Source organism: Biomphalaria glabrata, chromosome 12, assembly GCF_947242115.1.
Source record: "Biomphalaria glabrata chromosome 12, xgBioGlab47.1, whole genome shotgun sequence".
In the NCBI taxonomy this organism is placed as follows: domain Eukaryota; kingdom Metazoa; phylum Mollusca; class Gastropoda; family Planorbidae; genus Biomphalaria; species Biomphalaria glabrata.
The window spans coordinates 26,140,329-26,163,672 of record NC_074722.1 but is presented as its reverse complement, the minus strand read 5'-3'; the positions used below and the strand labels follow the sequence as shown (position 1 = coordinate 26,163,672).

Sequence of the window (23,344 nt, the reverse complement as noted above, 5' to 3'; positions counted from 1 at the left end):
CTTACCTAACTATCTTGTTATTAAATTTGCTGTAACTTGACATAGTTATGAGACCTCCAAATGCCACACCCAGAGAGTTGAAGTTCTGAGCTGCAGCATTCACCCAAACCTAGATTCAAAGAAAATATGTGAATTCATGTGAACCAACAAGCAACCTGATGCACAAGTCTGGTTTCACTCAATTGAAAAAAATTGAATGTTTTGAATGTAACCTTCCCTTTTTAATGAAATAAAGAGTAAACTGCATTGTACAAGATAGCACAACAGGGTTTTTTTTGCTGTTCAAGCCTTTTGTCACTAGCCAGAAGGATCAAGACATTAATTCACCTCCATAAGACAGGCATTGTTGGAGAAAAAACAAGTTTTATCTGCATTGGGTTGTGCCAAAAAGATCACAGCTAAGACTGTGAAAAAATACACTTCTTAATCTTTGCACATTGTATTATATGTATGTATATGTGTATATCTATCTATATCAATCTATATCTATCATATCCTATATATGTAAACAACAACAGAGGTAACATGTCAATGCTTCCATGTGCTTTATAATGGGATGGCCTATACAGATACAGACATTTTTACAAGGATACAAATAAAGATAAGCCACCTTTACACAATCATGTCTAACAACATACTATTCATCTTTAAGCTCAATGAGCTTCTGTTTGCTGATACATTGATTTTGTGTGTGTGTGTGTCCTTCTTGGTCCTTGTGAAAAGATTAAAACTATTTCTCCATAAAAGACTATTTGAATAGCTATGTGGGATGCCAGCTGTTATTGATCATGTGCACTTTTATATCTTAACTAGATAACAGTAAACTTAGTTTTGAAATTTTGTATAAAACAAGATTTTTTTCTAAAAACCTAATTATACTATCAGCGTATATTTCCATTTCTAAGACAGCACTAATTAATTATAATACCAACTTTAAGTGTGTATCATACTAAATACCTAGTACTATTAAATTATATTACCAGCTTATACTGTGTATTATACCTTGCACTAAATTAATAATATCATCTTATACTAATTTTAACTATGCCTAGCATAAACAAATTACAATACTAGTTAATAGTATGTACTGTTACTGCTATGCTATACGAATCAATAATTAATGGTAATGCATGACTATTTTAAATAGATTTCCACACTTCCTGGCATTGCAAAGATTTGAAGATTATAGAACCTGCATGTAGTAGTTTTTCAATACAGATCAACATTGTCTTTTTTTTCAGTCTTTTTAAACTTTCAGAACTAAAAGATTTTGTTGTTGTGTTATTGCATGAATGTTTACTAGAGGACACACAGGACAGTTGATCTATAAAAGCAAGGACTGGTGGGAAAGCATGTTGATAGTAAACGAGATGTATCAGTTGCACAGTGGTTAAGTATTTTAAGGTTTTATAGACCTAAGCACCATAAACAATCTCTTAACAGTCATGAGATTACCTTGGCATCCAGCAGCAGCTCCCAGCGTGGTTTGATGAAAAAGTTAATCCCTTCCTCTGACCCAGGCAACGTCAGTCCTCTGACTAGAAGAATGGTTAAGACAATGTATGGGAATGTTGCGGTGAAATAAACAACCTGCAAACAATTATTCAATCAATATATGACTCTTAGTAACTAATCTATTAAATAAGTCTAACAGAGGATCTCAACAGTCTAGTACTTTTGTATGAATATGAATTATGGCAGGGACAGTACTAAATAGTTCATGGTGACTGTCAAATGTATAGAATGAACTTAACCCAGCACCTAAATTTTTAAAAAAATTAACTAGTTAATAATGTAAACTATTTCACAACTATAACCTAGACATGCAACAGCAAGAGAATACAAAATAGAGTAAAAGGATTGAGTTACCTTGCCAGTAGACTTTGGACCCTTCCATATACAAAAATAAACAACAATCCAACACATCAACAAAATCAAAACAAGTTCCCATCGCAGCACGCCTTGCTTATCAATACCACTGGACCTCTGCAACACATTCTCACTGAAAAGATTTTTTCATTTATAATATGAAGACACAAAAATATCAAATTAAAATAAAAAAAACTTAAAAAAACAAAACAGCACAAAAACAAACAGTGATGTTCAAATTCATGACTACAAACTCACAGATGTTTTCTTCTTTTAAAAAAGTAGCTTGCTGTTTGATACTGTTTTCAAAGGTTCATTTTATTCTAAGAATGTTGGGGGTTTTTTTTTAGTTCATAGATCTATCAGTTGTGGGAACAAGTGCTTTGTCATAAAGACACTAATTTTAAAAATGTTGACAACTGCAGTTAATGTGTAGTCTACACTAGGAGAAAAGATAGAATGAAGTTTCTCCTTAACTAGTAAAAAAAAATCTTCCACTAAATAGAACCTAACCAGAATTCGTTCTGACATCAGTCTTCCATTCTACAAGTGCCTCATGTCTCATTATGAAGTTCATTACACTCCCAGCAGCTAGAGTATCCTCTGATATTTTGCCCACTAATTGGCACAGTGAATTCTTTGTGGGTTTTTTTTGCTCCCCCCCCCCCCCCCCAAAAAAGTTTGTTTCGATGTCCAAACAAGTGAGATGGCCAAGGCATGAACAAGTGAAAATGATGTGTACTGTATTCAAACAGTATCTTTGTTTTAAAGAAAAACCTTATTCCTTAATATTCCTAAGCTAATACTAAATAGCTACTTTACCACGCAGACTTCATAAAAGCCATTATGTTCAAGGTCAACACCAGTGCAACTAGAGGTTTAATTATTTGGTTAATTGTGTGTTTGTGTGTGTAGATATTAAAAAATTACTAACAATATAAATAGGTTACTTTAAATATTTGAGACTTCATATATTTGTTTGTTTTTAAAAGGGGAAAAAAAAGTTTCTGTTCATCTTTTGTGTAAGAAAAACAAAAATCTTATAAGAAAATGCAGGTGTTTCATTACATTTTAGAGCTACAAAACTTACATAAAGAAATCCTCAGTGGGTGACCTGGAATCATTAGGCTGCAAGCCATTGGTGGCATTGGCTAGAGAGCCATCCCAACAGTGGTCTGAGTTCCAGGAGTGGTTGCAGTGCATCCATGGCAGTGTCTCAGTGAAGCAGCTGAACATGTAGTAGCAGGACCAGGTGATGATGACAATGTAGTAGGTAGTGAAGAGAAATGAGATCATGACAGTGGCAGCACCAGCACCTGACAGGAGATAACAGCAAGTCAACCATCTATTACATTTTCTAGATCATTCACCACAATCATGGCTGCATTAAGTCACTATTAATGAAATACATTAAATTATAAATCTAATACATGATATTATTACCACATTTAACAAATGTCTTCACTAACTCAGATACATACAAAGCTTCACTAACTGAATCTAAAACACAACTTCACTAAATTTAAAATACAACTTCACTAACTTAATTTAAAATACAACTTCACTAACTTCACTAATCTAATACATGACTTTACTATCTCAATATAAAACATAACTTCACTAACTCAATCTAAAACATAACTTCATTAACTCAATCTAATACATGACTTCACAAACTCACAATTTAATAAATGACTTCACTAACTAAATCTAAACATATCTAGTACATAGCTTTACTAAAACATCTAATAATACAAGCCTTAAGTAGTTCATCTCTGACACAACCACAAACACATAGCATCCTTAATTTAATTGGCAATTTTAAGAGGCATGCTTTTATTTTGAACACTCTAGAAACACTCTTAGACATAAGAGCTGAATGAAACCAATAGACAGATTAGTTCTGATGGCAGTCATCTTCAACCATTATTTTTTCTTAAGGAAATCAAGATAGTAGAATGGTGGAACAACAGACGACCTATTCAATGTTTTCAAAGGTACCTGCAGAATGCATTATGGAAAAGGGATTCTTAAACTAAGAGCCTTAATTCACATTTAGAAATGTGAACAATACATTTTTTTTTTCATGAATTACAATATAGGGGCCAAACTACACCACCCCCTTCATCCCTTGCACTGAAATAAAAAAAAAATTACTAAGAAATTATGTCCACAAGATATTATCTTTCATTCTTCATTAAAGGTCAAAAAATTTATTTATCCTTAACTGTTGACAAACATGTGGATGCATTGACTAAAAGTACTTGTTAACTTGATAATAAACGCAAAAGTCAGCTCTAATCAACAAATCTGATGTTTAATTATTTTACAAGAGAAATGTTTATCTCCTCTTTGATACAAACAACTTTATCAATAAAATCACATGACAGGAACCTGGATTTCACTAAGACAATTTAGTGTTTCAGTGATATTTCATAAAGTGGCAAGGGTGACAAATGCAGTAGTAATAATACCCAACTTCCCTTAAAGGGATGACACATGATTATGTAAAGATTGTGACTGATTACATAGTCACTGAGGAGAACAGCCTTTTGGATTCCAGACTGGAGACCAGGAGTGAAAACCTGCCCAATTTGAACTTGATAGCTTAGCGTCGTGTTGGCATTTCCCTTTCCTCAATCACCCAAAACATTTTGAACATAAACTAATGAACTTTGAACTTTATTATGGACCTTACATTTTTATTTATTGTATATGGGGGAAAAAAATCAAAATATGAGAGAATCATTCCATCAACTCCTTTCCAAAATATTATTCTGTCCCCATCAATGACTTGTATTCATACACTATGTTCTGTCCTCCATCAATGACTTGTATTCATACACTATGTTCTGTCCCCCATCAATGACTTGTATTCATACACTATGTTCTGTCCTCCATCAATGGTTTGTATTCATACACTATGTTCTGTCCTCCATCAATGACTTGTATTCATACACTATGTTCTGTCCTCCATCAATGACTTGTATTCATACACTATGTTCTGTCCTCCATCAATGACTTGTATTCATACACTATGTTCTGTCCTCCATCAATGACTTGTATTCATACACTATGTTCTGTCCTCCATCAATGACTTGTATTCATACACTATGTTCTGTCCTCCATCAATGACTTGTATTCATACACTATGTTCTGTCCTCCATCAACGACTTGTATTCATACACTATGTTCTGTCCCCATCAATGACTTGTATTCATACACTATGTTCTGTCCTCCATCAATGACTTGTATTCACACACTATGCTTTAGCCCTTCCCTAACTTGTAATCATGCACCACCACTGACTGGGTTATGATAGTATTGTGGTGAGAAACTGCAGCAAGCTTTAAAAACCACAGACCTATATAGATAAGCAGCTTGTAAGAAGACCAGGGTCCATGTGTGAACAATTGAATTGGTGGAGATAGGACCATACCGTGAGAATTTACTTCACCAAAACCATTATCAACAAATTCTCCCTGGTAGCACAAGTATGCATGAACAAGTGTGTGTATATATATAAATATATATATTTCAAAGTCAGAATCATTATCTTCTTATATAAATTATGTCCTAGGCATATCCTTGTCATGCATGTTAATAAGAGACTTAAATTCAACAAAGTCATTGGGTTTTCTGATTTCTGCCTAGGACATAATTAAGTTCTCTTTTGAAGTAATCTATAAGATAAGATTCAGGCAACCCCTTCCATGTTCTAATGACATAGGGGAAAAAAGCACTTAGGTCAAGAAAAAAAATGTTTTACAAAACTATGTAGAAACTTTGATTTATTAATGTCCACCTACATTAAAAGTTATAGTGCTACTACTGAAATTATTTTATTTTTTTTACATTTAGCCTCTTGACCAAAACTAATAGACATTTATGTACAGAAATATAAGTTAGTTGTTCCTCCTAATAAAAAATGTTTTGAGTTAACTTTACATGTCAAGGCTTAAGTTGTAAGATAAAGAAGTCAAATATATCTCTGGAGTAAAAGCTTAAAGAAACAAAGATTAGAACAAGCTGTTATGGTCAAGAGAAATCTTGACATTCAAAAGTGGTGATAAAATAACAAAAACAAAGATAAAACCACACCAAAAGTACATCAAACTGGGATCTCCATCAGTTTCAAACTGAAGTCTGGAGACTTTGGTTGGGCACCTCATGTGTGGTATGGGCTGTGATATTGTCCTTGTCCCGCAATCTCTACACCATCACTTGCTGCATTACAGAGGAGGATATTTAAAAGCAGTGCAGTTCGCTCATAGTGGTCAGTTGAGTATGAAGATGTGATCTAGATTAGAAAGCTTACACACAAACTCTACTTTAGGAAAAGTAAATGATTTGCAGACATAAATCTAAAGTAGAATTAAATGGACCTCATTCACCAATCGTAAACAAACAACATGATTCTCTATTTCTTCTATACAAATTACGATTAAATTTTAATACACAATGGCTATCACGTGATATATTTTTTCCGTTGTTTTATCAATATTATCACGTGACTAAATGTTGTTTGTTTACGATTGGTGAATGAGGTCCATTTGAAGAGAACACGAGAATGAAGTCAAAACAAATGACCGGCTAGAATAAAAAGATAATCACGACCCCCTTCAGTAACCTTAGAATGTCTTTAAAAGACATCTCCAAAACGAGGTGCCTTGAAAGCTCAAGGTGAGAACCCTCGTCTAACAAGATCGCAATAAACAGGATGGACTTGGTTCCTCATCAAAGGGCTAGTGTGGTGGCAGGCTGATAGCAGGTTGTCCCCGGATGTTGCCGAGAGCACATGCCGGCAGTTCATAAGCACAAAATAAACACATGTGTGAGATACGCGGGGGTGGTGCTCAAGTTCAAGGTAGTTTAAACGATGGACTTGCACGCAGTCACATGACTTAATTTCTAAACACTATCCATACTTTACCCGCGACCAGCGGGTCTTAATTTGCGTATCACTGTCGATATAGTCACTGAGAGTGTTTTGGAAACAATTAAACGAAATAATAATGTTATAATACGCCTTCATATATGTAGATCTAGAATGTAGAGTCTAGATATTATTATAATAGATGTAGACCTATTATAAGACTGAATTCAAGGGCTCAAGAAGCTTATTAATTATTGTATGTTAGCGTATATATATGCAATATCCCCCATATAGAGTCTCATGTAGCCTGTCCAATCATAGTGTACGTGCGTGGTGTCCCGCATGGCTGGGCGACGTAGAGAATTATTTATAAAGAAGATAATCAAACGTCCCCGCGAATCCCAGCCCCTAATTTTGTTTCCGTGGCAATGACTACACAGATATAATTATAAGTAGAACTAAAGTCATTAAAAGAGCTAACACTTATATAAAAAAAAAAAACACCTCTATTTCTCCCTGCTTAAGTTTGATTAGCCACCATGACAACAATCTCGGAAGGTGGGCGACGGTAAAGCTCGTTTCTTCTAGAACACAGGGACATCGCATGAACCCAAGGCGGGAAAGTACTAAAAAACAACAGACTTTCTTTAGTGTCTTAGGAATACGATATGAACGTGAAACTAATATTTTATTTTGTAACTAGGTGGGCTCCACCATTACTAATAAACATTTGGTATTAGCTTAGCATCAGTAAGTCTCAACTCCAAGTTTGACAGCATTCAGAAACAACAATGGAGGGACTAGTTTGCCGACCCAGGTCTCAATGCTCTACGGTGCAATCCACGTAGGCTACTCATTCATTAGAATGGAAATAAAAGTTGCATCGTCATGGTCTTGTGAAACGGGAGGGGCAAATGACGTCATCGAACTCACGTCTGCTTGTATTGATCTGGCATAAATCCCTAAGTCATGCTAAAGAAGCAAAATGTAGACCTTTTTTCTTTTCTCAAGCTGCCGATATTTTTAGCACAATACCCCCTGACCCTGTCCTAAGAGAACGGTTCAGTGAATGCTTTCTAGCATTTAGGCCTACGTTCTGTTGCTGCTTCATCTAACAAAAACAAAATCATATGTCGTTAAAAAACAAACAAGAAGGGTACCCCTCCCCTTGGATCAGCTATTCAAATATTGTGGTAGTCTGACTAGATCTATATGTTATTATAACTAGGGAGAATTTGAAAATCCGCCGGGCCTCCACTTTAAAGGAGGGGGGGGGGGCCAAATGAGTGGGGGGGGGTTTAATTAAATATTACGCAAAATGCAGGGGGCCCCAAAGAGGTAAAGCCCCCCCCCGGCCCCCAAATGATGGCAAATTCCTAGCTACGCCACTGTGTTACTGGGTATACGTTGTAACTGAAGTCGTGATGTAACTCCAGTGCTCCATATTGCTAATAGAAACGCCATTGTAAGGTACAAATAAAAAATCATTTGAATAGGAGCTTCGTGTCCTTTGCTATGTTTGAAATAAACTCCATTTGTATTCACAAATATCTACAGGGTTATACTATTAACTCCATCAACTACCCTTTCTACTTGCTAGACTCCACAAATCTTTCATCCGTCATCACTCCATGTTGATGATCGCGTGTACAGCTAAAAAGAATTTTTGAAATCCCCCATTCTCTAAAAATAGCATCCATAGTTCATAGTACATGTATTGCATCAGTCACTATACATTCATTCACTCCGTGACACGATTTAAATATTCTAATGTCTGTTTTAAAACAAACGAAAATAAGGTTACACCTTTTTAATTTTAAACACACAAGAATAAATGAATCTGAATGAGGCCCAATCATGTAACGAGATTTTCAAAGCGATGAGCATCATTCACAATAATCTCTATGTGTAAACAGTGTACGCCTACAGAGAAAACGAGCTATTGCTCATCTTTCTGTGCACGCACACACACACACATGAGTTTGTAATCATCTTCATGTACACACCAATAACTGTGTGGTTATCTTCATGTACACACCAATAACTGTGTGGTCATCTTCATGTACACACCAATAACTGTGTGGTCATCTTAATGTACACACCAATAACTGTGTGGTCATCTTCATGTACACACCAATAACTGTGTGGTTATCTTCATGTACACACCAATAACTGTGTGGTCATCTTCATGTACACACCAATAACTGTGTGGTCATCTTCATGTACACACCAATAACTGTGTGGTTATCTTCATGTACACACCAATAACTGTGTGGTTATCTCCATGTACACATCAATAACTGTGTGGTCGTCTTCATGTACACACCAATAACTGTGTGGTCATCTTCATGTACACACCAATAACTGTGTGGTTGTCTTCGTGTACACACCAATAACTGTGTGGTTATCTTCATGTACACACCAATAACTGTGTGGTTGTCTTCATGTACACACCAATAACTGTGTGGTTATCTTCATGCACACACCAATAACTGTGTGGTTGTCTTCGTGCGCCACATAAATTGTCAAAATGTTGACAGCCGCCGAACACGCTGATCCAATGACCAAATGCCGAGGAATCAATAAAAGTATTAATTATATTTAGACATGAGCTTAAGACGTTAAACATAAGTAACTATGAAATAGACTGACAGTAATAGATTATTTGACGTCTTATGATAATAAACATGAAAACAAACGGATTAAGTATTTTAAACAATAAATACGCACAAAAAGACTGTCACCGTGTTTTTTTTTTTTTTGGAAGGCCGTGTTGGTGACATAGGGTTCATGATTTATGCAGTATATAGATTCTAATCTCGGCAATCAGGATGAATGTACACTTGTATCATAAATGACCAAAGAACACTTCGAATAGCAGACACAGATAGTAATATGTTTATTACATGAAATATCTTGATATCAGCACATAGCCCAATATAATAATCCAAGCTAAGAAGTACTATCCCTTTATAGAAATAGATTTAATAGAGTGGAATAATAGGGTGACAGGTACAAAGTAACTTTCTACTAAGTCTTATACTAACTCTATGTAGTGAGTGCTACCAAGTCTCAATAGCTACTGACCGCTTGTCTGGACTACCTAATAGTAACTGCTTTCAAATCTGGACAGCTGAAAACATGAGTGTTGTGAATTAAACTGACATATCAAAATATGGTTTTTGAGGTGGTGACAAAGGCTAACTACATTTGTGAATGTGAGTTTACAACTGGTCTAAGTGAGTTCTAAAATTCTATTTTTAATCATTTTTATAGCAATCAAGATTCATTGTTTCCTTAACAGTTTTGGCTGGTGAATGGTATTTCATTTTGACAGACTAAAATGGCAAGGATAATTTGGAAGTAACTGAGCTTTGTTCTTGTCTGTGAAAAAAAATTTAAGGCATCAAATTCTTCTATGTGTGTTATCGTTGATGATTGCATCCATGTATCTCTTGACATTCGTGCACAACCAAAAACCAATGAAAAATAATAATAAGTAATAATATTTTTTTTATTATCTTTGTGTGTCTAATGTAAACCATCACAACCTTATTCATGTCTTCTTTAAAAAAAAAACTGGCCACTAGACTAGTTCTGTGTGATTGAAAAACCAATGAGATGAACCCCACACAGAGGCGAACAAAATTAAGAAATTATGGTATTATTTCAAAAGTACTTTATATTATTTAAAAAAAAAAAAACACTCAAGTTTCGACTGTGCACAAATTTTAACCTTCCCCCCTAGAGGCTAAAACGTCACTGTGGCGCACCCTTTAACGCTATTTAGAGCAGCTCCGCCCCCCCCCCCCCACTCCATCATGCAGCTTCTAGACCAGGGGTCGGCAACCTTTTGAGTCGGAAGAGCCAAAAATTACTATTTACCAAATTTCAACGTTTTTAAAGAGCCACTCCATTTTTTTCTTCCGAACATTTCGTTAAGAATTCTTTCAACTGACGATGGTAGAGGGCTTTTAAACAAGTTGCTGTTAAAAATCTTGATTAACAAATTCATGACCTCCACTACTTCGTCCGGAAATGTTTGGACACAAAGCGCTTCTTGGTCTAGTAGGTAGTGAAACGTAAAAATTTCATGGTTTAATTTTGCGCCAAAGAATCGTAGTTGTCCCTTTTATTTTTTCCTGTCATACTTCTGGCTCCATCAGTTGCTATTGAAACGATTTATTTATATCGATTTTATTGTCTTCAATGTATTTTCGCACGACATTAGCTCTATCTTTTTCTCTGGTTTGTCACGAGAGCGTTAGCAATCATAGAAGTTCTTCTTTTGGAACTTGGGAAGACATATACCTGAGACAAAAAGGCCAACTTGTGCCGTGTCTTTTATGTCGTAAGACTCATCTATATCAAGTGATAAGGCAGAAGAAAATTGAATATCTTCCACCTGCAAATATGTTACATTTCAAGACATGGAGAGGGGTGCGCTGAAAAGCGAGTACAAACGGCTTAGAGATATTATTTGCGCATGGAACTAAAGAGCCGCAGCTTAACATCCAAAGAGCCGCATGTGGCTCGCGAGCCGCAGGTTGCCGACCCCTGTTCTAGACGACTCTCAATAGCCTTTTATCAATGCAGGGGAGCCTCCACCAAAGAGATCTAAACAAACAGATTTAGTGTACAGCTGTGCTGAATAAAAACCAGTGGATACTGGCTACGGTTTGACAATGAGTTAAGCTAACATGCAGATAAAAAATGACCTGGTTAGGGGTGTGGTACACAAATGATCAATGGCATTTTTTCTGTTGGTTCGGTCGAAATGTGTCAATATTGGCCATGTTGGATCAGGACTCTTACGCCAACCCTAGGATTTAGGACCTTGTCATCATGAATTCATTAAATTCGACGTCGATAGTCGGCCTTATTTCAGGAGACGAAACTCAGTATCGAAGTTCGAAAGAAGACTTCACAAACTGGTGCACTGACAATTTTTTATAACTCATAATGTCACAAAAACTTAAGAAATACTAGATTTCAACAGGAACAATCTACTGAAACATGAACAGCAGATAAGCAGTAAACACAAACAACAAGTGATACAGAGATGGGTATCAATGTTGGTAACAAGCTTTCGTGGGAGGACCATCTTGAGACTGGCATAGAAAATCGTACAACGGTTCTTTTTCTAAGATAAACTTAACAGCCTTAAACTATATAATAAGATCTTGGATAAATATCACTGTGCGACAATGCAAAATCTGCTAACATATGGAATATAATATGAATTTCATCTAAACTGTTGCGTCGTCGTTTAGACAACCTTATAAAAAAGCATCACAAACCACATGCACTATACTACCATATTTAAATGATTTTTTTAACAAAAATGTCTCAGCAGGGTCGGAGAAATCTTAGACGACAACCGCCACCTGCTCCTTTAAAACCACATGACGTAGCGAAGTGGGCGAATTCTGTCAATCAAGACTAGAATTGAACTGTACAAAAACTCGTTCGTTCCTTACTCAGTCAGACTGTATCAGCGCTATTCGTTGACTAGGGAACATGAAAAGAATCAAGACGTCTGTGTGTAGTCACCCAATGCACACTTTATGTTGTGTCTGTTCTGTTGATGTGAATGATGTTTTATTTAGTTAAGAAAAGAGTCTCCTTGTATTCAAAACAAGTTTCCAGTAAGGATCAACAAAGCAGTCTTAGTCTTACAACTGCCAATAAGTTGAATGTACTTGGGAAAAAAAAAACTATGAACTTACCTTTGAAGAAAGGGCAAAGTTTACTGAGGGCACCTACGGGCCCTTGTCTTGTGTACTGCCCAACAGCCATCTCCATGTAAGCCAACGGTATCCCACAAATAATGAGCATGATGAAGAATGGAATAAGAAACGCCCCTGTAAACAAAAATAAAACATTGTCATTCATTGGTCATAGTTGATAGACGACTTTTGCTACAGAAGTCCTACCTGCTCAAAGTAGAGCAAAGACAAACTGAAATAGAATTCGAACAAGAGAATTAGGAAACACTTTGACCTTGTCTGATTCAATATTCACTAGCCTGTATAATTTGTACAATTTACGTCATGTGGTTAAACAATCTGTTGAGTTTAATGTTTTGTTTGCCTCGTAACAAGATCGTCATTCTTACATCATTCCCTTGTGGTCAAACATTATGTTTTTAAATAAATAGCTTTAAGGGTTCATTCAAATGTGATCAAACATTATGTTTTTAAATAAATAACTTTAAGGGTTCATTCAAATGTGGTCAAACATAATGTTTTAAATAAATAACTTTAAGGATTCATTCAAATGTGGTCAAACATAATGTTTTAAATTAATAACTTTAAGGGTTCATTCAAATGTAGTCAAACATAATGTTTTGAATTAATAACTTTAAGGGTTCATTCAAATATGGTCAAACATAATGTTTTGAATTAATAACTTTAAGGGTTCATTCAAATGTGGTCAAACATAATGTTTTGAATTAATAACTTTAAGGGTTCATTAAAATGTGGTCAAACATAATGTTTTGAATTAATAACTTTAAGGGTTCAAGCTGAAAGTCATTGTAAGACATCATGTCGTGTTATGGCTGCCTGGTCGTAAGGTTTGCGCGCTGGATTGTCAATTAAATTTATCGATGGTCCCGGGTCCATACCCCGTCGTCCTGTGGGAGGTTCGGACTAGGAAGTAAACTAAGTGGGAGGTTCGGACTAGGAAGTAAACTATCTTCAACTCTGAAGGAACATCCGAACAAGTAAAATATTTTACAAACATTCCGAAAAGGCTCTAAATGTTTAAGTAAAGGCATTTCTGTATAGTATTAAGGCCTCAGAGACATACAAAACCACCGACTAGTAGACATAGATATTTATCAAGAGACGTAGTGAAAATGCCTTGCTGGAAATGCTGCTTCATTTGGTTAAACATTACGCCAAAAGTAAAACTCTGTTAGCAAATACACACCCTTGCTTTGCATAGCTCTCTTTGCTGAAATACGGGCGTGGCTGAAGAATCGAGGGTTCCAATCCCTGAGGAAACTTTAGGATTTCTGTGACGATCTGAGTCCTAATGGGTACCTGACCTAAGTTAGGTTGGGGGGGGGGGAGGAGGAATTCGTTGTGCTGACCACAGCTTTACCTCGTTTATCCGCAAGGTCTGAAAAAGGAATACTATAATGAAATGAGTAGATCCCATAACTTGACCTATTTGTACCTCACGCAGCAGCCCGAGAAAGGCAATGGAAATGATCCAAACTTAGAAAAATCCTCCACAAACGATGGCGATCCACTGCATCAAAAGCTTTAGTGAGGGCGACAAAGGCAGCGTACAAATCCAAGCTTTGCTCTTTTCTAGCATTTGAGCATAACCCTAATCATGTCTATTATTACTTTAAGTCTATATTTGCTGCAATTACATCTAAATCTATGTAAGTATATAGATCTATTACATCTTTATCCAAGGATTGATCAGACACACAAATAAAATCCTTTTGATGTTTACCTACTACCCTGACATCTGTTTCTTTACATCATCTGCCCTATAGATCGCAAGGTCTAGAAGAGGTACCGGGGGGTACTTTACTCTTTATTTTTCGTTTACCTACAACACCGTCGCATTCGCGTTAGTGCTAAAGGCGAGCAAATATCGTCTGCTATTCGATGTTCTGACACGTTTCCGGTTGAAAGTAGATGCTGTCGCTAATGATGTACAAGTACACCGCCCTGACATGAACAAATAAAGATAGAGATCGAGATCTGCTGACGAACATGTTATTAAAAAAAAAAAAAACAGGTTATCTGGGAATACACCGTCATGGAGTAGATATTACAAGAATAAGCCTAATGTAATCTGTCTCCCTTAACGGCCATGTTGTTGGGGCAAGGAAGACCAAAACGAGATAACGGCGTCTAGTCATCGCCTACGTGAGGGGGGCAGAGTGTACCGAGTGAAGAACAAACACACAAACAACATAGTGATATCTCGTAGTAAATAAATCATTAGAGCTTTAAAATGTAGGCCTACTTTCTATATGAAGATAACCTGAAAAATTAGCATACATCTAATGATAATCTAGTGTTAGAATGTATTACATTTAAAATATGTAGATCTGATCGAAATATTTAGGTTATTGTAGTTTTTTTTTTATTCAAACTGCTCTATGCTAAGACAGGGGCTAGGAGACAATATGATGGAACTGTTAGGTTGTAGAAGTCTAGTGTTATTTCTTATTGTCACCTCGTTCTTAGCCAATAGCTATATGATAAAATCTCTTGCTTTCAAAGCTAATAAAACAATGAAAGCCTTTATTTTTCTAAATTATATATACATACATACACACGTAATACTATAGTCCTCACATGTACTTTAGATCTAGTAATCACCACATGAGTTCATTAGTCAACAGATGATGATGGTGGGAAGAGATATTTCTTATCAAAATCTAACTCTCTACAATACCACAATCTTTCAGTCTCACGTTCTGAAGTCGCCTGTCCTAACTAAGACCGAGTGACGACAATGCCACCTATGTTGCATCATTCACAACTAATCTCTAACCTCCTTCCCACCGTCACTATATAAACACACACACACACTCCATAACACCCAGTAGGCATCATTTTCATCGGATGAAAAAAAGAATGATCCGCTGGCCAGACAAGATCTGGAATGAGGAACTGTGGCAAAGAACAAAGCAGCAGCCCATTGAAGTAGATATCCTTCAAAGACGCTGGAGATGGATAGGTCACACCCTTCGCAAACCTAACAAGGCAAGCCCTAACCCGAAACCTCAAAGGAAAGAGGAAGAGAGGACGGCCCAGGAATACATGGCGCCGTGATTTGGAAGCAGATGCCAAGCAGATGGGCAAGACATGGGGACAGTTAAAGAGACTCGCCCAGAACCGAGATGCCTGGAGGAAGCTGGTTGGTTGCCTATGCCCCAGAAAGGACCAAAAGGGCAGAGATGATATAAGAAGATGAGGCATCATTTTGATGATTTAAATTATTGTTATAGCAGTAATGCTGTGGTGGACAATTGTAATCAAACTGAATTCCCATTTGTTTGGACCAATACATTTATCGTATCATAAACGTCAGCAGTAAGGACTAGAAGAACAAGAGAAAAGATGAGTGTGTTCCGCCCGCCTGCAGCAACATTTAATGAATTATCACAAGTGGATGGGCCAGCCGAAAAGCTGACAAGTGACTGTAGTTTTAAATAGCTCGGAGCTATCGTCTCAGATGAAGAAACCAAACCCGAACTACTGGCCCGAGTAGCACAGTCCACAGCGGCACTCGCAAAACTATATGGAAAGACAACGGCCCTCGACACCAAAATTAAACTGATGCGGTTCCTGTTCATGTCATATGCTTGCGAGTCTTGGACGTCGAGTTAGAGAGGAGGATCATAGCAATGGAATTAAGATGCTACAAAGGGATCCTAGGTGTCACATTTAAAGACAGCCATCAAAAACGAAAAGATTAGAGACAGTGTTACTGGAGCGATTGGACCCCACGATAACCTGCTAACTATTGTTAAAAAAAAAAGAACGCTAACTAAAAACTCTATGACCATATTAAAAGTTCTTAAGGGGTTTGCTAAGACCTTCCTTAGGAAGGGGCAGACAGAGAAAACGATGGGATGACAACATAAAAGAATGGACGGACCTGCCATGGAAAGAGGTTCTAAGACAAAAAAACAATGAGAAATGTAGAAAGACGATCGACAAATCTTGTGTGGTGCCCCAACGGTCCCACAGACCTAGGGATAGGTGAAGGTGAAAGATGAAGGTGAAAGGTGAAGGATGGACCAGCAGAAAGGTGAGAAACAAGGTGCTCTAGGAGACTGTCAGGAAAGGGAGGCGTGGCAGACATTCCTGGTGTTTTGGGGAAGGCAACCGCTCCTGGGACAACTATAGAGCGCCACGGTTCTGTGACTCCGTGGCAGTGGCGATAGAGGTATTCCCATGATCTGTGTAAGCAAGAGAAGACCAAGATTGCTGCTTTTGTGTGTGTGTGTGTGTCCCCTGATATCTTTCATGATCACCTGTAAATAAACATCCTGTTTGAGTTGCGTCTCGAAAATTTACAACCATATGCTCAACATTTGATGTAAGGTCTGCCACAAGCTAGCACATATATGTCACGTGGGAGCTCTACACCAGGCTACTTATAATTTACATGGGCTCTTAACACCCTAAAACCTTGCTATCACATAATGTCACATGTCAATTTCCCCATGAAAGTGGTCAATTCAACGCGAATCTAATTACCTTCCTCACCGGAAGATCATATACGGACCCCCACCCAATATCAAATGGGGTAAAACAAGCACGTGTCCTTGCCCCCACACTGTTCGGTCTCACGTTCTCCTCTTCGCTGACAGATGCATTCAGAGATAGTGGTAGGAGTGGAATATATGTAACGTACAGGTTTGATGGTGGCCTATTCAACTTAAGTGGCTCAAAGTCAAATCAAAAACAAAATCAGCAACAATCAGGGACCAGTTTTTAGCTGATGACTGTGCCCTAAATACCTGACCTGAAACTGAAGAAAATCGCAACTTTTCAAGAGCATGTTCAGACTTCGGCCTCAATATGAACACGAAACAGTCTAAAGTCTTATACTTGCCAGCTCCGGGTAAAACAAACTCGGATCCAAATATCAAGATAAATGGACAGGAAATAAATGCAGTGGACAGATTCACCTCCCTTGGCCGCACACTTTCTCTGAACGCAAACATCGATAATGAAATCGACCTGAGTATCTCCAAGGCCAGTGCATCCTAGACCTATGGTAGACTGTCTTCAAATGTCTGGAGTAGGCGAGGTATTACCACAAGTACTAAGCTAGAGGTCTGGTATGTTATTCCCCCCACCCTCCTTTTTTTTTCAAGGGTAACGTTTTGAGTAGCGGAGCGTTATTTTTCAACCAACTGGTATAATTTTTAATAGGCTTATTGGGGTTAGGTAGTAATGCTTAAAGGCTCTGAAAAAAAAATGAGAAATGGAAAACAAATTTCTAGGGAAATTCGAGAAATAGCCGTGACATAAAAAAAAATTCCTGCCGAAACATAATACGGCGTCCTCGCGTGACAAAATTCTGCAATTTTACCTTTGAGATATCCTAAAATTGTACATCATAATAGATCTAGATCTTTTTTATTTATTTTTTTTCAAGATTGGCCAGTTCAAAAATTGAAAGTCTTGTTATAGGCCAAAATACACTTTAGATCAGCGAATATCTTTACTCGGACGTGACCTGATTTATCAAGTCCGAGATCCGGGTAGATTTTTAAAAAAACTCAAGACCATTTTTAACTACCTCCTTCCGAAAATAATAGCAATAATAATGCTGCACACTCGTGAGGTACTGAACATTTAATATTGGAAAATTTGCTCTATCACAAAAAAATATAATAATAATAATACAGATTTGACATAGATCTATAGCATTACCCTAGCCCGTCACATTGTCAAAAGAGTTGAGCCGAAGGCTCTTCGAACTCTATAAGCGTGTAAGCCTGATTGAACAAACCGCTCTGTCTGGAAGAGGTCTAAGTCAATGACTATATAAAACATTGCTATTTCCAATGTGTCTGACACTCCGGGCGGATGGACTCGAATATGTGGCCGAAGGCCGAGCATAACGGGAACCCCAGGTATCTTTCTATGTTTTACAAAGCTAACCGTGCAAGACTTGCCATTAGTGTAACGCTCCTGTGTAATGCTCCATTGAGGAACGTCGCATGGATTATCGACAGGGGCGTGGAAGCTCTCTTTCAACTCCGCACCTTGAAATGGTAAAGCTCTCGGATTCCTGAACACACCCACAGGAGTCTTGTTTTGGTATTCATTTAGCCTAATCACTTCCTCTAGCGATCGTTTCCAGCCGAATGCCACCTTGAGCTAGAATAGCGTACTGGGGTAACCCTAACCCTGTAAACATACTCGCACCAAGGTCACAAAAAACGGTGATATCAACCCATATAAATTACCGTGTCATGGAGTGATTACCATAAAAAAAATCTTAGTATCCTATAGAACTGATCCTCTTCAACTAAATTGTGAACTGTGAATAGAAGTTATGAGTTTCGGATAGCATCGCATTTAGGGCTGGATATGGCCAGTGGGCCAAACTATGGGCCTCACTAATGTAAAAATATATACAACAATCCTACACCACAATTTTTAGAGGCTATGGCAAGACTGAGATAGAGCTTGAGATAGAGCTGTTGTTGTTAGGTAGCACTACAATGTTCCTGAATTGTGTAGATTAAGTATTAAACAAATCTTTACATTGCTAGTATGCAGGATGCTACTTGAATTATTAATGGATTATAATATAATAATACCCCCCACTACTTTCTTGTTCAACCCCTTAAAATAACATGTACATTAGAACGCCATTCATCCAGGCGTCAGTCATCAGCACTGCCTTTATTAGTGTGAGGCATGAATAACAATCTGAATGCTGCCGCCCAACCCAGTAGTTGTTAGTTCTTTAAAATGAATTTGAGACCTGGCAGCAAGTTAACCAATTATTTCTTTCAATAAAGGAACATTCCGACATATAATGCTTTGTTCCATTGCATATTTTATTTGAATTGTATGTTTACAAACAGAGTTTCTTTATATTGTTGGTAAAATGGACCATTTATAATATTCTGCATTCGTTTATCTAGAAAATCAAGTGTACAGAAAGACCCTGTTCCCAATTAATCAAGATAATCAATGTTCTACTGTACATCATTTTATCATGTTATTCGACAGTTACAAGAAGCAGATATCAGCTAAAATGAATTAAATTCTCCAATTTTCAGGCGCTCATTCAAAAAGGATTTATATATATATATATATATATATGAGTTCCTTCAGAAAGAAAGATTATTAGGTTTCTTCAGGGAGAAGATTATGTAGCAGGATGGCCTCGAATGATTGAAGGCATGAACGAGTCCTATGAATGCAAGTCGACCATATAGCCATAAGTTTAATAATTAACTAAAACAAAACTAAGGAAAATTAAATTTTATGTCTAAAATTACTTACCTCCTCCACTTCGAAAGCATAAATAAGGAAATCGCCAAACATTTCCAAGGCCTACAGCATATCCAATAGTGGCTAGTAGAAACTCCATTTTCTTTCCCCAGTTTTGCCTTTCTTCCATTTTATACTACTATTAAGAGGTACTTCAATTAAACAGTTAAAAGTAGAATTATTATCATACAATGCTGGGCTCGTGCTGTGTTGTTGGGTAACGCATGTTGATAATATGTTGATAATACTTTAGTCAATTAAAACTTGTGATTTAGTACTGACTTTTGACTAGAAAATTTTCTTGAAGAAGAACTTGTATTCCACTTAGACTTGGTTGTATAGAGTTTAGATATCTGAAACATTGTGTAGGCTTGAACTCAGACACAGTGGCTGCTTAAAAAAAAGACATAAAAAGAAATCAAAATCTGCATATTAAGTTCTATACACCTTATAACATTAAAGACATTTTCAACAGAAAAAAAAAGTACTAGATTCTAGACTTAGAAATAGCTTGTCTATCGAGAGCTATATTTAAATATTACTATCATCTAGATTAGACTCTCAAAGATTTACTACATGTTAGTTATAGATATAATTATAAAAAGATGGCTGCTTGGTCAGGCAGTTTGCGCAATGGTCTGTTGTTCGGACTTATCAATGGTCGCGGGTTCAAACCCTGCCCGCATCCATCCACCGTCGCCCTGAAGGAACATCCAAGAAACATGTACAACATTTTACAAACATTTTTAAATTTTAATGTAGATTTCTAGATGACAGATCTAGTCTAGAAGTTACTAGAAGTCAAGACTTTACTACTTGATCTAGAAGGATTCTAGATCTAGATCTATCTACTATCTAGCAATACACTTATAGTTACTAGTAGGCCTACATAACTAGATCTTATCTAATCCTATATAAGTCATTATAAGTATATTATTAGTCTAGATCTAAAATCTAACACTATTACTAGAATTAACTAGAACTTGAAGTTCTATAATCTATAATTTATAACTAGATCTAGATCTACTATCATCTACAAATGATCTACATCTACATACTATGATTATAGATATAATACTTGATACACTCATACTCATACACTTCATTATGAAGTGACATAATGATAATGAACTTCATACAGTTTATGAGTTTATAGTATACTCTAACTCTATAATCTATTAGTCTGTCTATAATCTATAACAGTATAAGTTATAAGAACTTATATTTATAGTAACTTATACTTATTATCTAATACTCTTATACTATACTGTCTATACTTACTATAGCTATACTATAGACTATAACTAAAGAATACTAGATTTCTGAAATTTATGTGACAGTGTCAGTTACAGTGTCTTTATTTTTCTTGACTAGATCTAGATCTAGATCTAGGTCTAGCAAATTGTTAACAATTTTTTTTTAAATGAGTTGTCAATATCAGCATACTGACACAGTAGGTAATCTTGTACAAAAAGTCAAAATAATTATGAATCGAAATTATGTAACGAGTTTTTTTTTCTACTGCTATACTTGACCTACTTTTTCTTGGCGTATTCTTTTTTGGTCAATGAGACTGAATGTGAATAAATCCTACATAGATCTTGATTGTACTCCTAAATCAATTTTTTTTTTAATGTAAGAGAAAACATTCAGAATGCTTGCTTGTCAGGCTTTTAAAAATAGTTATTAGAAATATAAACTACTAGATCTAGACTCTATAATAGTAGATTCAGATTTAAAACGAATGCGCTGAATCATTCGGCACTCGGTTTATGTAAACCTAGAGTTGTATAACTATTATTCCTTTTATATAGGCTAGCACACAACTAGGCCTACTTTCATTTCATTGGTCCTTTTTTTTAAACGGTTCTTAAGTTTACATAACATTGAATTCATCAGACATATGAATCTTGTAACGATATAGATCTATATCAAGATTTATCTACTTCTTTTTTACTTATATACTTATTCATTCACTATTCTGATGGGTATATATATGTATGTATGCTGCTGGTAAGATCACTGGCAAAAAAACAAACCCCATTTGGGCAGCTGTTTGAGACAAACATTCATAAAAAGCTAAAAAGATTCTAGAAATTAAAAAAAAATACCATTTGGGTCAGGATTTTGTGAGTTTACCACAAATCTTTACTCTTATACTGAAAAAATTCGTATGAATTCTAAATTTTCCAAAGCAAAGTCTTTCTTTAAAAAAGATTATAATAAATTCATGTGAAATTACATAAACTTTGACTTTGACTATCCTGTTTTTAAACATCATGTTTTCGTCTGGAAAGGGGAGCGTGAAAACGATATTATGTATATTATGTCGCACACACACTCTATCTCAAATTTCATGAGTAGTAAATATAAAATGAAACAGGGTTGTACCAGGTGGGAGAGGCGAGACATGTAATCGCCTTCCGCCCATCGGACAACCAATACTTTTTTCTTTTTGTAGACTACATAAGAATTACAAAATTAAAAAAAAATTGTCACTTATATAATTTGTATATGCTATAAATTAAATTATTTAATCGAGTCATCCCACCCCTATTCTTTAATGCCAAATGCAATCATTAGCAGAAATTATAAAAAGGGGCGAGGATTAACTTGTTCACTCTACCGCCCTCTCCCCTTTCTAGATGAAAAGATGACGTTTTAAAGCAGAAAAGTCAAATGTGGCGTCAGAGTTTATGTAATTGCATACCTTTTACCACAGAGAAAACATCTGAAGTAAGTGATGATGAGTCAAGTGATGGTCTTCCAAACCTGGCAGCTCTTAATTCTGCTGAGATGGATCCAGCAATTGTCACCTCTTTTTTTTGGAACTGTACATGAATTGTTCAACTTTTTTCCGCAAAATCGAAAGAAGCTGGAGCCGGGAATTTAAAAAAGGAGAGTAATACAAGGTGGTCCGCAAGAGAAAAGCTACGTCGGCAGTTTCCTTGCATCTCGACAAAATCATCTCCAAGCTATTGGAGAAACTTTCTGACTCAACAACTGAACGAAGGGGTGCTTGAAGAAATGCACAAAATCTTCTTCATGCAGTGGAAAATTGTGAACTTTTTGCTTATCTGGAATTCTGGTCAAATCTAATGCGCCAAATCAATATAGTTCAGAATAAAATACAAAAAGTCTGGACTGCAAATACGGGAATCTGCTGAAGAAATTAAAACCCTTTCATGCTTTCTGCAAAATGATGAGAAACTAACGAAATTGATCACCCAATCCATCGAAAGAGCAAAAGAAGGTAGCAAATGCTATGGATTTCCTGTCATTAAAACAACCAGAAGAAAGAAAAGACTTGGTGGGGAATTGAGTTCTAATGTAGGACTGTCAATAGAATAGCAATTCAAACGTGCTGCGACGGAATTGCTGGACAGACTTCATATGGAGATGAAGGACAGATTATAAAGGCTGGAAAATCATGTGGACACCTTTTGGGTTTCTTCTTGAACCAAGACACCTCTTGGAGTCTATGGATGATGACACGCTGATGAAAAAACTGTATTTCTTTTTCATGTTTGTATGATGAAATACAGGGAAAATGGCTTATTCAATGGTGTCATTGATGCACGAGCACTTTTCA

At 36.4% G+C, this 23,344-nt stretch overlaps 1 protein-coding gene across 2 annotated transcripts in view; it reads right to left on the bottom strand.

The window, feature by feature from the left end:
• The window catches only part of LOC106067728 (sodium- and chloride-dependent GABA transporter ine-like), a 32,830-nt gene extending 11,281 nt beyond the window's left edge, over positions 1–21,549 (bottom strand). The window contains exons 1-7 of one of the 2 annotated variants that reach the window (XM_056006818.1): positions 21,292–21,549; positions 19,765–20,145; positions 12,475–12,609; positions 2,960–3,185; positions 1,870–2,002; positions 1,456–1,590; positions 6–109 (exon numbers count right to left, since the gene is read on the bottom strand). In XM_056006818.1, coding sequence (XP_055862793.1) covers positions 6–109; positions 1,456–1,590; positions 1,870–2,002; positions 2,960–3,185; positions 12,475–12,609; positions 19,765–19,882 — 851 coding nt within the window. In that variant the 5' untranslated portion in view covers positions 19,883–20,145; positions 21,292–21,549. The remainder of the gene's footprint in view (positions 1–5; positions 110–1,455; positions 1,591–1,869; positions 2,003–2,959; positions 3,186–12,474; positions 12,610–19,764; positions 20,146–21,291) is intronic. The other variant, XM_056006819.1, reaches the window with a different exon arrangement.
• Positions 21,550–23,344: the final 1,795 nt, after the last annotated feature.